Source organism: Mchenga conophoros, linkage group LG3 (genome assembly GCF_057382185.1).
Source record: "Mchenga conophoros isolate Kocher_MC1m ecotype Shallow Benthic linkage group LG3, M_conophoros_male_GT1.1, whole genome shotgun sequence".
Classification (NCBI taxonomy): Eukaryota; Metazoa; Chordata; class Actinopteri; order Cichliformes; family Cichlidae; genus Mchenga; species Mchenga conophoros.
The window spans coordinates 61450323-61466740 of record NC_140528.1 but is presented as its reverse complement, the minus strand read 5'-3'; the positions used below and the strand labels follow the sequence as shown (position 1 = coordinate 61466740).

The 16418-nt window shown below is 38.2% G+C and overlaps 1 protein-coding gene across 1 annotated transcript in view; it reads left to right on the top strand.

The window, feature by feature from the left end:
• The first annotated feature begins 300 nt into the window (after nt 1-300).
• Nucleotides 301-16418, top strand: part of LOC146579881 (uncharacterized) — a 102466-nt gene continuing 86348 nt past the window's right edge. Inside the window, exons 1-5 of the mRNA XM_085268018.1 lie at nt 301-414; nt 719-751; nt 3292-3564; nt 3702-3962; nt 5520-5792. Of these exons, the coding sequence (XP_085124144.1) occupies nt 372-414; nt 719-751; nt 3292-3564; nt 3702-3962; nt 5520-5792 (883 nt within the window). The 5' untranslated portion in view covers nt 301-371. The remainder of the gene's footprint in view (nt 415-718; nt 752-3291; nt 3565-3701; nt 3963-5519; nt 5793-16418) is intronic.

Below are 16418 nucleotides of genomic sequence, written 5' to 3'. Positions count from 1 at the left end.
GTTTAATATTGTAATGAGGAAACAAATGTAATCACACTAGTCCACGTAGTAGTTTCGATGATGCATGTATTTCATAGTGAATTACCAATGATGGGAACCACTGCAACCAGAAAGTAGTGCTATGATCACTGTAAATGATAATTACATAAATAAATGCAGAACATAATGTGACTGTTTTGACCTTTCTTGGCACAAGAAGCAAGCTGATGTGGACAACAAATGTCAGCAGTGGAACGGTGCTGCTGTGGTTTGTGTAGCTGTTTATAGTTCTATGAGCTCATTATAAAGGGGAAGGAAGCACAAAGACACTTTACAAGAAAACAGCTTCACCGTTAGAACACGTTGACTTTAGCACTGCAGCAGGGTTGGGTATGACAATGAGGCACTCTTTGTTCTGCATGCTTGATTTATTATGTGAGTACATTCATAACTGTGTCTTATGAGTATCACAAATTATTGAACATGTTTCTGTATTATTGTAGGGTCTTTATCTTACAATGTAAAGTACCTCGATGTGGCTGTTGTTGTGATTTGAAGCTAAATAAATAAAACTGAACTGAACTGAATTATGAGAATTACAGTAAATTTCCAGACAATACAGTTTGTCTTGAATGTAGCACATTTAAAGTTTATTTCAATATAATTATATTGAGTGATTCCTTAACTTCATCAAAAACAGGTTTAACAAAATCTGATCAGGTTTCAATCTTCATTTCAGTGCTCAGTACGGTCTTCTATGGAAATGCTACAGGTGAGATTTTTTCTTTCTTTCTTGTTTTCCTCAAATGTAATTCAGTCTTTATTTATTTATTTTCGTATTTATTGCCATTACCTCTTGAATGAAATTAATCTCTTGAATTTGCCAAATATCCTAATAATGAGATACTACACATATAAAGTACTTTGAATATTAAGAAGAAGAATCGAGACTTTTTAAAATCAAGAAGAAGAGGAAGCGACTGAAGGCAAAGGGAAGAATTAAATGGTGAAAGTTGAAGGAGGAAGAATGCTGCACAGGGAGGAGTTGAGATAGATCTGGGTGGTAGGCAAGAATTACCAGACGACTGGGAAAGTACAATTGTAGAGGTGAGGGAAACCATGAGGAACATATTCGATGTATTCTCTTGACAGAAGAAAAAGGACAAGGAGACTTAGCAGTGGAATCATGAAGTATAGGAAAGTCAAGTCAGCTTTATTTGTATAGCACATTTAAAAGACATCAAGTATCGGCCAAAGTGCTGAACAGGGATGATGTAATCAAATAAAAGAAATAATTAAAATAAATGAGTAAAAAACATTACAAAACATCCAAATATATCCACACACCCAAGCAGACTCTTATATACATTTGTTTATACAAGTATATATGTACCAGTACATATGCACATACGTATACATGCATATATGCACACACACACACACACACACACACACACACACACACACACACACGAGTACGCACGTGGACATAAATACATATATACATATACATGTGCATAAATGATCCAATGAGATAAAACACCAGAATAGCTAAAATGTAACAAAAGCGGCATCAGATCCGAAAGTCTTTGAAAATAGGTCTTCAAATTTGATTTGAAGATTTCCAAAGAGGAAGACAATTTTATAAAAGAGGAAGACTGTTCCAGAGTCTCGGAGCAGCGATGGAGGAAGCCCTGTCACCTCTGGATTTTATCTGGGTGCGTAGAACCAGTAAAAACATCTGACTGGAGGAATGCAGAGTTCGAGTGGGTAGGTAAAGGCTAAGGAGATCTGAAATGTAAGCTGGAGCCAAGCCATGGAGGGCTTTAAAAACAAATAATAAAACATTGAAATCAATTTGGTATTTAACTGGCAGCCAATGTAAAGATGTGAGTATCGGAGTAATACTGTCTCTCTTTCTCGCATCCGTCAGGAGCCTTGCGGCTGTATTTTGAACAAGTTGCAGGCGGGACAGGCTTCATTGACAGACGCGTAAATAGAGAGAGTTACAGAAATCAAGATATGATGAAATGAAGGCATGGATAACAGTTTCCAGATCTTTAGATGACAAGATAGTTTTGAGGATAGAAATGCTCCTGAGCTGGAAGAAACTGCCAACAACAACTCAATTTATTTGTTTGTACAGCTTGAGGGTAGAATCCTCAATATTTTTAACATGGGGATGTAGATTAGCTGATCGTGGGCCCAAGTCATTTCTTGTGAGACTAACAGAGTCTTGTTGGCCAAAAATTGTAATGTCACTTTTGTCATGGTTTAGTTTGAGAAAGTTCAAAGACATCCAGCAATTTATGTCACTAAGACAATCTGAAACTTTCTGCAATGTGCTATCAACACCTGGTTTTAGGGAGAGGTAGGACTGTGTATCATCTGCATAACAAAGAAAATCAAAAATGAGAGACGAGGACAGGTGGAGGAAGTGAAGAAAGGTATGAAGAGGTGGAAAAGATCCTTAAAATGCACAGAAGGATTTAGCTGTTATTCTGCACCTCCATTGCTGGAGTGGATATATAGAGCTGGGGAAAACAAGATGGTTGTTGCCTGTTGTTGCAGTAATTCCAGAACCAGACTCTTGTATGTGAAAATAATAGCAGTCCTATTGTGCTTGGTTAGCCTGTACCTGACAGGTTCCAATAAATGAAGGGGAGTGCAACTCTGGCAATCGCTTAATTACAAACTCAGGTGTGGTAGAAGTTTGGTTCCATGTCACAAAACCTTTGGTTGACTTAAAAGTGATCCTGGCAAACGACCATGTGACTCAGGAAGCAAAGCAGTGCAACCATGGAAATATGGCAACCTTAGTTCAGGATACAGTTGGATATAGAAGTAATACTTTAAAGAAATCCTCAATCACACTGGCATTAACCACAAGGTGGTTCAGATGTCCTGGGAGCCTCCTCAGTGAGGTGTTCCAGGCATGTCCTACCGAAGGTAGCCCCAGAGCAATCCCAGGACATATTGAGAATAGATAGGATATCCATACCAGGGAGATTTGTGACATTCAGGTCTCTCTTGAAAAAAGGAATCTCTAATCTCAATGTTGCTTTTACCTGCATAAATAAAAAAACAATGAATAACTGGGGACTCTGCCAGATGCTCCCAGCACAAATTACCTATATGGCTGACTGATATCACATAAAACTCTACTGCCTTAATAAGTTATTAAGGAAAACTTAATAGCTTCAGTCCATAATAGCTAACAAACCAGATAATGATTTTTTAAAAATTTCTATAACAAATGTATTGCAAGTCATATCTTTGTGTTTTACTTGTTTTATATTTTACTTTAAACAGCCAGTAAACCTCGGGCCTTAATAACAGCACATGAGGGAGTCATACCAGCAGGGGGCAGCGTGACACTGAGCTGCTCTGTGGAGGGCTCTGCTGGCTGGAAGTTTGACTGGTTCAGACGTGATTCGGAGTTTTCTGTGGCTCAGAAAATAGGAGCTGGAACATCAGAGCACACGATCAGTATTTCAGAAGGAGGCATCTATTACTGCAGAGGAGGTAGAGGAGATCCAGTTTTCTCCACAGAGGACAGCGTTCCAGTTAAAATTAAGAAACGGGGTGAGTGTTACATTTTGAAATAACAAATATTAATCACTGACATCAAAGTAACACTTCATAAACCTTTTACCTATTAATTTCTTTTCTCTTTTTATATTTGTGTTTTTCTTCACATTGTGTTTGTTTTTTGGGAACAGTCCTGTATGTTGTAAAGTTGCAACACCGTTGGCCTCAGATGTTCATTGGTGAGACAATCATCCTTCAATGTGAGATCCAAGGAGGGGAAGACAAGGAGATGACATATGAATGGAAATCGCCAAACCCAAACATCCTTGAAACATCCAGTGAATACAGGATCAGCAGATTATCAGTGTCCCACAGTGGAGACTACAAATGTCGGGGTAGCAGTGACTATCTCTTAGCAAAATGGAGTGACCCCTTCACACTGATTGTCTTGTGTGAGTTGAACTGTCTAGCATACATAAAAAATAGATTTAATGTACACATGTGAAAGACAGGAAAGGGAGACCTAATATTATTTCTCAAAAGGGAATGTACAGTGGTAAGAAATCAGTAAAATCTTTTGATAATTTTAGTCAGTCTATGTGTGCCTCTACGTCACGTAGCTAAAATACTGAGGGGATGTTTAGATTGCACCGAGTCTGAATACCGAGTCTGAGGCAGTGGTGGTGACGGTGATGGTAAAGGGACCTAATGACTTTCACCCCACCCCACTTTCCAAAATTATGACTTTCCAGAAAAAAGTATTCTTAACAACAGCACTAAAAAAACAAAAAACAAAAAAAACAGCTTTATAATGATTCCATGTGTCTATCATGTGCTTAATCTGATTTTTTTTTTTTATATGAGCACAGGTCATTTTTTACTTTGCAAAGATACATGACCCTATAAAGTGGTGAGATGTAATATATATAATAAACTCCAAAAACAGTTTGAAAAATCAGGTTCAGTAAAAGGACTAGATGTTACAGTCCCAGATAATGCATTGCTTTAAATGGAGAAAATCTTGAGGAATGGCTGTTATGAGAAGCGGCACTCACTTTCAGTCTTTTACCCGGCCGTTTAGCCTGCCGTTGCACCTGTCCTTTGATCCCAATCTCTCTAAGCAGTTTTGCTGTTGTACTGGCAACAAAGCCCCTGCACCCCACTTCCACTGGGCACACCTTGATCTTCCAGCCTCTGTACTTTGAGCTTCTTAAGCTCAAAAGCTTCCTCAATTGCTTCCTCCCATGGTACCATTTTTGGGGAGTTAGACCAAAGGACGAGTAGTTGTTACGATCTCGGTGGGAAAAATTAGCCTCTGATCCAAGTCCACGTGCATCTGCCAATCCCTGGCAACCTTCAGTGGGCCCAGGTCTGGGGTTGAGGGGCTTGGCTTCAGCTTGTCTCCCTCCCGGATAAATGCTGATGAAAACTGACGCTCCTCTTGGTTTGTGAAAGGTTGAGCTTTGATGGATTTTCTTTTATACTCAACTTTCTCGGCTAAACAACTGAGGACCTGGTTGTGTCTCCATGTGTATCTGCCCTGAGTAAGGCTAGTCCTACAACCAACCAAGATGTGCTTGAGTGTGGCTGGGATTGTACAAAGGGGCCGGATGGGTCCTTTCCAAACCACAGCTGCAGATTTATTGGGGAAGGTAGCACATCGTATGTCGCTCGGATGATGAAACTCCCCAGAAGAGTCTCCTCTTTTTGACACTCTCCCACTTGTTAGGGTGGGAGCAGTGCCTCTCTGTGAGTGACATCTCAAGCCTCACTTTGGCACATTTAAACTCCTCTACCAGGCCAGGGATAGGCAATGACAGTATCCTGTCGCTATAGAGTCCAAAGCTGATGAGGCATTTGGGAAGTCCGAGCCACTTCTTAACGTAGGAGCTCACTACAATTTAAATGACTGACTGAATGTATGAAGTGTGATTGTTTTCATAACAAAATTCTTGTTAAAGAAAATTGACATCAATCTACTGTTTTTTCTCTTTCTGTATCTTAAACAGCAAATAAACCCAGAGCCACACTGACAGCACACAGTTCAATCCTACCAGCAGGGGGCAGTGTGACACTGAGCTGCTCTGTGGAGGGCTCTGCTGGCTGGAAGTTTGACTGGTTCAGACGTGATTCAGTCTCTTCTAAAGCTCAGCTCATGAGAGGAAATGAAGCAAACAGTGTTATTAGTGTCTCACAAGGAGGTCTCTACCACTGCAGAGGGGGGAGAGGAGATCCAGTTTACTACACAGAGGACAGCAGTGAATTCATTGTGGAGGAAACCTGTGAGTTTAACTGTTACAGTATTTCTGACAAGGCACAGTGACTCATTGTATTTGTGATCTGTGCTGTTTGTCTGTCATTCTATACTTTAATACTTTCAAAGCCAATTGAATGTATTTCCATTATATTTTGATTCTATCTTGTTGTTCAGTCTTCCAGTTTGTTTATTAACTAGCTAGTTGTTTCCAAACCAGTACACTCATATGTTTGAAATAGCATAATCTATCAGTATATGTTTTATTTTTGATAAAGATAAGGTGATGATAAATGGCTAATAGTAAACTCAAAAAGTTAAAAAACACAGAACAGATGGCTGTGATGAGAATAATGGTCAGGGTATGTTCGAGGGAGGAATCCTGAGGAAGGAATAAATTTAAAACTCAGAATACTGGGACACCTGACCAGATACCATGACACAAAGTCACAAAGTGCTAAGGTGGAGTGCATAAAAGGAAACCAATAACTGCAGATCTCCAAACCTCCTCCTCTCCTCACCCGTGAAATAGACCCCAAGATACTTAATCTCCTCTACTTGGGGCAGCAACTTATCCCTGACCTGGAGTGGGCATGCCACCCTTTTCCAGCTGAGGACCTCAGGCCTCAGACTTGGAGGTGCTGATTCTTATTTCTGCCACTTTAAACTCAGCTGAACAGCCCAACATGACTCCTTCCTCTGCCTGATGGCTCCCTTCACCTCTGGTGCCCACCAGTTGTTTCGGGGGTTACCACCACTACAGGCACCAACCACCTTGCAGCCGGAGCTCAGTGCAGCAGCCTCAGCAATGGAGGTGCTTAAAATGGTCCATTCAGACTTAATGTCCGCAGTCTCCCTCAGAATGCTGTCAAAGTAAGTAACAGTACACCACTCAGGTTCAGGTCAGGCAGGCCATTGTTCCCAATCAAACCCCTCCAGGTCTCAGTGTAGTTTCCCACATGAGTGTTGAAGTCTCCCAGTAGACGACAGAGTCCCCAGGTGGAGCACTCTTAAGCAAGCCACCCATGGATTTCAACAAGGGCAGGTACTGTTGTTCAGTGCATAACTGCAGATCACAGTCAGGACCCTATCCCCAACCTGAAGGTGCAGAGAACAAACCATCGGTTTGCCAGGGATCTGTCTGCCATGGTTATGCCATTGACTGCCACCAAGCACACACTGCAGTCGCCCTTTTGCCTGCCTCCTGTGGATGGCAGGTCTACAGGCGGGTGGTCCCATGTCCTTTTTTTGGGCTGCGCCCAGCTGGGCCCCATGTGCTAAGGCCCAGCAAGTAGGTGCTCAACTTGTGCACCCTCCCCAGGTCTGTCTCCAGGGCATCAGCCTGGCGACATCTCCATGGTGTACCTTGCATCTTGCCTTGTGGTAACTCGGATAGAAATTCAGCCCGCCTATGACCTTGATAAGGATAAGTAATTAGCAAATATTTTTATTTAAATTGTACATGTTATCACTTTAAACATTTTGATAGGTTTTCTATCTTATACTGTGAATAAAATTTGCATTTATGAGATTTGCATGTCCTGCATCGATGTTATGGATTACATGTATAATAATTAACAATATTGGCATTCTTTTCTATTAAGATGTAATAAAGTAACCATATTTTTTCTACCTTAATGCTTTACTTGTGTTTTCCAAACTGACCAGCACAAACTGAAAAACCTCGGGCCTCACTGGGGGGCAGCGTGACCCTGAACTGCTCTGTGAACGACTCTGCAAGATGGAGATATTACTGGTTCAGACGTACCTCAGAGTCTTCTGCAGCCCAGAGAATAACAAACGGAACATCATCCCACACTTTCAGTGTCGCAGAAGGAGGCATCTATTACTGCAGAGGAGGAAGAGGAGACCCAGTTTTCTTCACAGAGGACAGTGTTTCAGTCACAATTGAGACAAATGGTAAGTGTTGTATTTTGTTCAGATATAAAACAAATGAAATCCATAATTAACATCAAATTAACAGCTGACACAATTTTCTTTGCTATTGATTCATTCATTATTCATTATTTTTGTCCCATGTCTTAAACTACTTGGTCAAAAGAAGGGATATATATATATATATATATATATATATATATATATATATATATATATATATAAAATTGATTGTGAAACTGCTAAAATTCTCAAAACCTGGGGAGCCAAAATGAGAATCTGTTATATTTTGTTGTACAATAGATCTGAATTACTTTTGTTTCGATTTACAGCAAAATCCTGACAGCAATAGAACACCAGATACAACTTTTCTGTTTATCGCTCTCAAAAGATGAATATAGGTACTACCAACAAAAGAAATAAGTAATAAATAAAAGTAATCTGTTAACAAAACAATATTTAGATGCCAGCAGCTCATACTGCTGATGAAGGGGCTGATTCTTCTTTATTTATCAATTACTATTGCTCAACATTTTAATACACCAACGATAGCCAGGTCCTGCTACCTGTGGGTTTGGAGTCAATTTGGCATCTCACAACTTTTATTTATTTATTTATTTTGGCATGGTGTACGCACACAAAACCATGCTATGACCGTCTGGTGTGGTGAAACACATTAACCAACTCGGGGTTCATACCTCAAAGCCAATGACGGCTGTCTCTGCAGCGTTTTTCATATGTGTGGCTCCAGGTCCTTGCATGCTACTGCATTTCCTCAACTTCCTGCTTGTGAAAATTTTTGCCCAGCCATGAAAAATATCAAGCAACAAAAGCTAACTCAGGCATCTAATATAAATTCCTAATTTAATAAATCATTTTATATATTTTCAAAAAAATTGTAAAAATTAAAATTCAGTTTTATTTATACAGCATCAAATCACAACAACAGTTGCCACAAGGTGCTTCATATTGTAAGGTAAAGACGCTACAATAATACAAAGAAAACAGAGGAAAACCCAATAATCATATGACCCTTTATGAGCAAGTGCTTCAGCAAATGTGAGAAGGAAAAACTCCTTTTTAACAGTAAGAAACATCTAGCATCTAGCCCCCTGCGTGGGGGTGCACGGCATCAACGTGTTAGCGCAGTTATCTCGTTGACGCGTTAGCGCCATCCAGCCCCACGCATGGGGCGATCCGCTCTAATGGAATGATATGGTACTATAAGGTCCTTAAGATAAGATGGGGCCTGATTATTTAAGACCTTGTATGTGAGGAGCAAGATTTTGAATTCAATTCAGAATTTAACAGGACGCCAATGAAGGGAAGCCAATAATATAGGAGAAATATGTTCTCTTTCTAGTCCCTGTCAGTAATCTAGTCCCTAGATTGCTGCTCTTGCTGCAGCAATTTGGATTAACTGAAGACTTTTCAGGGAGTTTTAAGGACATCCTGCTTGGATTTATGTTCATATTTCTTTAATTTACCAACTTACTCTTACTCAGTAGTATTTATCACATTTCTTGTCTTTAAAAGATACATGTAGTTTGACTTCTTCATTTTAGTCTGACTTTAGCTGTAATCTATGCTTTTCTGTCACTGACCACTCAGAGTTTGTGCTCTCTACATCCAAAATGTTATTCCATCGTTTATGTTGTTTTATATTTTATAATTTAAGGTTTCAGATGTGAAAGCCACTCGTTTCTTGTGCCTTTCATCATTGGACTTGTTTTTGGAAGTTTACTCACTGTTCCCGTGTTGTTGTGCTGTATATGCTGCCACACAAGGATAAGAGGTGAGACTACCACATATTTATATTAGACTGAAGGGTTTATACATTCTGGTGCTTTAAAGGGATTACAGTATGCATTTCTTTCCCTTTTTTGACAGATCGCTGTAGAAACAGGTTTGTACAGTACTGTTTCTGTTCTTTTTAAGCATGACAATGTTACACATGAGTTTTACATTTACACGACATGTTTTAGGTTCATGCAGTCTCCAAACATCAATCAATCCTCTGCTGCACCCCAAACTCCTAACCAAAGTGACACTCAGATTTACTCCTCTCTTCTCCACGGTCAGCGCTAAAAATGATAACTTTTGTAACTATTAAAAGTCATTTAGCACTAAAGATACAGACATACAAAAACAAACAAAAGAAAACTAATTTTACTTTATTTCTTGTATTTTACTCTCCTGTAGGTGATCTTTCTGTCTATGAATCGATCAGAAACTCTGGAATCACTCGAAGTGGTACAGTATAAACTTTAATAGACTTCTTAGAGGTTAACGGTGTAGAGAGACCAGCACATGAATACATTAATGTAGCATCTACTATTATTCTTGATAAGAGAAGTAAGTACATAAAATAAAATATATAATTATTTTATTTTTATTTTTTTTACTTTTCATCAGCAGTGTCAGAGGAAACAGAGTGTATGGGTTAGTACATGTACTAATACCATCACCTTTATATGGAAATGTGACACTACAGAGAGCTTTGACCACAATAATGTGAATCCCAGTCAATGATGCTATAAAATGATACTTAGAGAAAAAGATATCGTTTTACTGTTAAAGCTACAGAGCTTTGGATACATGTGTCCTAAATCTGACGAAGCCTTTATTCTGAAATTGAAATAGGAACTGATGACAAGTAAAATATGTGTGCATGCTTTGGATGTCAGTGCTCTTATATCGTTCTCCCTTGCAGACTTTCATTCGCGTCACCCACATCCTCCCAATCTCCACCTCACTAACACCTCAGTCAGAGTTCCATCCAAGCCTCAGTCTTCATCTTCACCACCACCAGAGTTTAGACTCCAGGGGAAACTCTCCTAAGTCCTATCACTGTTTGGATTCTGTTCTGCCATGATGGGTCATTGAAGTTGAATTGCCAAAGGCATTAATTCATTTCTCAATCTTAATAAATTATGTTCAATTCCTCCAAGTTATACTTCTTATTGAACTAATAGAGTCTACCTTTGTATTAGTCCATATTATTTTTATTTTTGTTGAATGTAGTTTGTATATTAAATAGGGTGAGAACATATATATATGCATGTATAGAAATGTGTGTTGTGATGTTTACTTCATTAGATGCTGTAAATTTTAAGTATGATGCTGATTTCACATCAGACCACTTAGAGTAACACAAGGTTTCCTTTTTGCCTTTATCTGATGGTCTGTTTTACTTCTTTGATTACTTGTTACTTACTGGTTACTTTAATAAATCTAACAAAGAAACCTGGTTGTATGTACATAAGTGTGTTTCAGATTTCCATAAGACATGATCTCCTTTCAAGCTTCTGATTGGTCAACATGGTTTTAGGGCAATGTCAGACAATATTTTCACGGACCTGCAATTAAGGTGTCGCCGATAAATACAACAAAATAAAATGATACGACCAAGACAAAAACTGTGGCATTTTGTAAATATAATAATAAACATGAATTCACTGTGTAATTGTGTAACTTTATCAGCAGCATCCTCCTGAAATGTGCCAACTACATTTAGAGTAACATCCTTCTCTCTGCCCCTTAAGGCTCTCTGGTCACTATGGTAACACGTAAACATTTCTTTCAAAATAAGACACACAACTACAACATGGGAAAAGACCCAGGGAAGCCGAGTTAATGATAAAAACACTGAAAACTATACATTTCACACCTGAGCCTCAACTCTCAAGGCCCGGTACCAAACGACTCACAGACCGGTACCGGTCCGAGGCCCGGGGGTTGAGGACCACTGTTTTAGGGAACTATTGAAATACATCAGATGCATCTTAGTCTCTCATTTCTCTTCTTCTCTCAAGCTTTGTCAAGATGCACAGAGCAGGTAAAAGGGGCAGAGGTCATGCATTCAAATGTTTAATAGAATTTAGTGCGAAAAAAAGTTTCCCAGTAACACTTTTGGTGTGATCTGAAGCCATGGAAATAAAGTGAAGGTGTACCGTCACAGAGAGAGACTGTATAATTGAGGCATTAGTTGCATTTTGGTTTGACATGTTCTTGACAGCTCAGCTAATTTTTTTTCAGGCTATACTAGATTTTATTTTTTTTGTTAAGATGAAAAAACACCAGTAGACACCAGACCTTGTAAACTGAATTTAATATGTGATAGAACCTTTCAAAACTTATTGTAAGCAGCAATATACTGCTTGTGTTTCCTGTAGGTATTGGGGGAAAAAAGCAATGTGCAGAGACTTCATTTACTTATCATGATAGACTAAGATTATATTATATTATATTATATTATATTATATTATATTATATTATATTATATTATATTATATCCTACAACCTCTTTTACAGTGCTAGTCACATATTCATGGATAATGACCAAATATGAACAGTTCTGTAGGAGTAAACATGCAATTAATTTGATATTATATGAGTGTGTGTTTGTTATTTGTCACAGCTAATAGGCTAATAAGTGAACTGAATCATCAGTGCACTTTATGGGGGAGTTTTGTGGTGGTAGACAAGGAACAGTAGACTGCAGTTGTGGTAGATGTGGCTACCCAGCAGACAGCAACAGTAGGAAGAAGGAGCACGAGAAAACAGAGAAATACCCCGGCATGAAGGAGCAACTGGAGTAGATGTGGAATATAAAGTCGAAAGTAGTCTCAGCAGCAATAGGAGCAACAGGAGCTATAACTCCGAAACATACAATACAAAATATATGTATGTTTATATGTGTATATATATATATATATTATTATTATTTACTTTTATGTTAATTATATGCAACAAAAATCTTATCTCCAGGCACAGACATCTGCTGGTCTGTTATTGCAGGGGGGAGGAGGCATAGGCACAACTCGAATCTCATGTCTGTGCAAAATCCTATTGTCAAACTGAGCTCACTTAGAGTTACTGGTGAAAATAAATAAATAAATAAACACATGTTTTTAGAGGATTTTGCTTTGCTTAAGATCAACCATCTAAAGGGTCATTTCCTGTGTTTAGTGTCACAGCAAACCTTAAAAAACCACCACAAAGTGAACGGCGCATCACCCACACCCACACACTGTGAGGGGGTTGGGGACACAGATGGCTATTTGATGACCATAACCATATCAAGTAAATTGCTGCATGAGCTGACATCAGTACAAAGCAAAAGAAGAAAAAATGTACAGTTTAGAGAGCTGTTTAAAGTAAGTAAGAGTAAGATCATATGCGTATGTGTTTTTTTGTTTTGTTTTTTTTAACATAAACTCTCTGTGCTTTGTAGCTTTTAACATATTGTTAAGTTCAAATTTGACCGATTTTTGACCTGTTAAAATTTAGATATATTGAGGTTGTTCCAGGTCACATTTGACCCATATTAATAAAAAATTTAGATCGACCAAATCGGGGAAAATGATAGTTTAGACAATCTTAGAGAGTGAGGGGATGTATGAAGAATGGAGAAGAAAAGGGTGATGTGCATAGCTCTGACACCTCCACAAGGATACGATTGATGAGCCACCATAAAGAAATGGAAAAGAGTTGTTGAAGCTAGGCTAGGATTGCAGCAAGAGTGAAAAGGCCAGATGGTAGAGGGACCTATATTGCATTGTTGATAGATGCAAAACATTCTTGACAATTATATTCTATTCAAATCTGCAATGAAATACAGTGATACATTTTCACCATGAAGCAACTTTAAGCAAGAATAACACAACATCAAACTGCAATGATGGCATTACAGAATTAAGTATTTGTTCTTTTAAGCAGCCTACATGTGTGTAAAATACTGTTGGTGGTTACTGACTATTCTCCCACGGGCTTATTTTTATCACTGTAAGGCCTCACGATGTCTGTTTGGGCCACCTAGTAAAGAGGAAATGCAGCCTGTGGTTTCAGCCTGAAGTCTTCTGTGTAGCAGATGTCTTGTTTTCTGTTATCAGCTCACAGAAGAGAGTTAACAAGGAATGATGACAAGAGTACAGTGAGAAGAATTTGACTTTGTTCTGTTTGTGTTTGACAAATGCTCATATGATCTGCCTATATTGAAATAATAGTAATAATTTTCACCGGCACATTTAAGTATGCATGACACAGTGTGAAAACAGATAGAAAGTCAATGTCCTGCTGTCTGGGCTTCCTCTGATTATAGGGGAAGCAAACACTCCCTCTGCCGGCCACTTATAGGCCAGCTTTGGTCCAGTTCACTCTTAAAGTGTTTTATACAATGAAGCAGTATCTGATTTATTGCTTTGCTTTCATTCGAATATTATTCCATTACTGTAACAGCAGTAAAAGGTGACACCAAGATTTTACCCAAGGAATTTACAAAAAGCTGGTATATATATCTATATATCTATATATAGATATATATAGATATATAGATATATATGCTTTTTTGTAGTTTCTAAAATATATTTAAAATCTATTGTTCTGGTTCAGCACTGATGATTTTGAGCACTGTTGAAAAAGCTGTTGATGGCACGTACGGTCCTTGAGTGTATATTCAAGTAGCTCTACATACAAAGTCTTTAGTTTCAGTTCAACCACACAATGAGTCATTTCCTGTGTTTGGGGTCAAACATAAAAATCCATCACAAAATGAGAACATTAACAGATCTATGTAGAGGTCAAAGGAGCCATTTCACTATTGTATATTTTAAACACATTTGAGCTAAAAGTAAAATAGATATGTATGTTTTTATGTAGCCTGAAGGAAACATTTGAACTTAATTCCTCTAATAAATAATTAAAAGAAAAACCAAATTAATAAAAAAAATAATAATTTACATAAAGTACAGAGTCTAAAGTAGAAACTCAGGCCAACAAAACACTTATAATCCTTCATAAATTAGAGTTAGAAATTCTGTGATCAGTGAAAAATCAAACAAACAAACAAACATTATCCCATTTGTATAAAGATGCAAAATATGTATTTTGTGAAACTGTAGCAGGCTATGATGAATTGCAACATTTATTTTATTCTGCACTTCTACTGTGTTGTATTATATTTTTAAGATTTGTGGCTAAGGAGATTATCATTGTCATCATTGTTATTATTATCATCTCAGCACTGCTGTTTCTGATACATTATGTCTGCAGAATGTGTCTGAGGACTAGATAGATTTGCATGGCGATTGACTAACATTTATGTAGCTTTGGGCTTCAGAATGTTTATTTAGTATCCTTATTTCAGTTACTCTTGCGCCATCTTGTGTCAGTACAGAACGTGACATCACTGGGTGCTTGCTGCTAATACATTAGTTTATGTTAGTTAACTAATAACAGAACCAATAACTCGGTGCAATATGAGCAAACTAAAAATCTGTTTAAGGGGATCACTGTCACTGTCCCTGCCTGCAACAATGAATTTTATGTTAAGAAACTAAGGATATACTGTCCACTTTAACTCACTGTCTCTTAAGGTCCTTTGTGATTTGTCTGGCCTGTTAAGCCCCAAAAGGGTTTCGGAGCTTCCTGCTCGAAAATGAAATGCCCAAAATTAATTGACTATTTCTCTGCAATTACAAACCCTGAGTATACAATCTTGGTATCACAATAAAGCTAACACTTGTGAAAATTAATCAGAGGTGTAAATATTGTAACAGATATTACTGTGTCAAAGTTACTGAGACTGGAAGACAGAAAAAGTAAGTAGACTTTTTTCCTCTCCTAATTTATTTCTTTATTTTTTTTTAGCATATAACTCTTTTAAATTATGCTTCAGTTGAGATTTTATTCCAGAAATTCAGTAACCAACATGTAAACATCATCTGTGCAAAGATTTAGGTTTCTAAACTGAAACAGTGAAAAATTACAGCACTGTCAATACATAAATATCCAGTCGTACAAAGATGTCCAATTTTGGCACACATTGGACACCATATTGAATTTTTTAGATATTAAAGAGCAGAAATGATTTAATTTTATTAACAGGCCTAAAACTGCATGTTTTTGAATATTTTTGAAGAATGAACCACACATTCACATAGCAATGGGCCTTTTGTGCTGTGCGCATGGAGCGTTTAATTGGCCTCTGAGGGGCTGTAACTTTGGTTTCTTTTGTCCAATGTGAATGATTGACACCTCTTTTTAATTGTTTGAGCCAATAGAATCACAGTAATGATGCCCATTCGGGTCACTGCAACCAATCAGAAGTTGCAAGGCCAAACCGCACATGGGCCCAAATTTACTGCATGTGACGTCTGCCCAGTCACGTGTCTGTAGCTGGATTTAAAATGTTTTTGAGAGAACTGGCTCTGATGCGGCTAGTCAGCCGTGGTAACTGCTGATAATCACGGGGCTATTGGCTACCTACGAAAATAACGGAGATAATCGGGATGGTAAGCCAATTCCTGTCTTGACGTCTGTTTTCAAACTATTGCTGAAATAGATGCTCCCGCTAAGTTCTTCTTCAGTACGGAGACGAAAAATGGACAAAAGCACCTTATTCACTGTATTCAATCTGAGGATGGAAAAGAGCTGGAGATTATTTTTCAAAGCTGCATTTTAGTGAGTTTAGAGAAGATTCCGTGTCAACTGAAGAGTTTCTTAATAACTTGCCCGAGGTTTCAGAGCAAAGAAGAAAGGAGGATTGGAAATGCTCGCTGGCAGAGTTGCTGTCAAGTGCCAGACTGGAGACAACAGATTCTGAGTCACGCTTACAGAAGGCCACATTTATATAAACCAAATATAAATGTGAGGGGTAAGCGGTCGAAGTTCTCTTAGTCAAACTGATGGAGTGTTTTTATCATATGATACATGTTTAATGCACTAATGGAAGAACATGCGACACCATCCTGTCAGA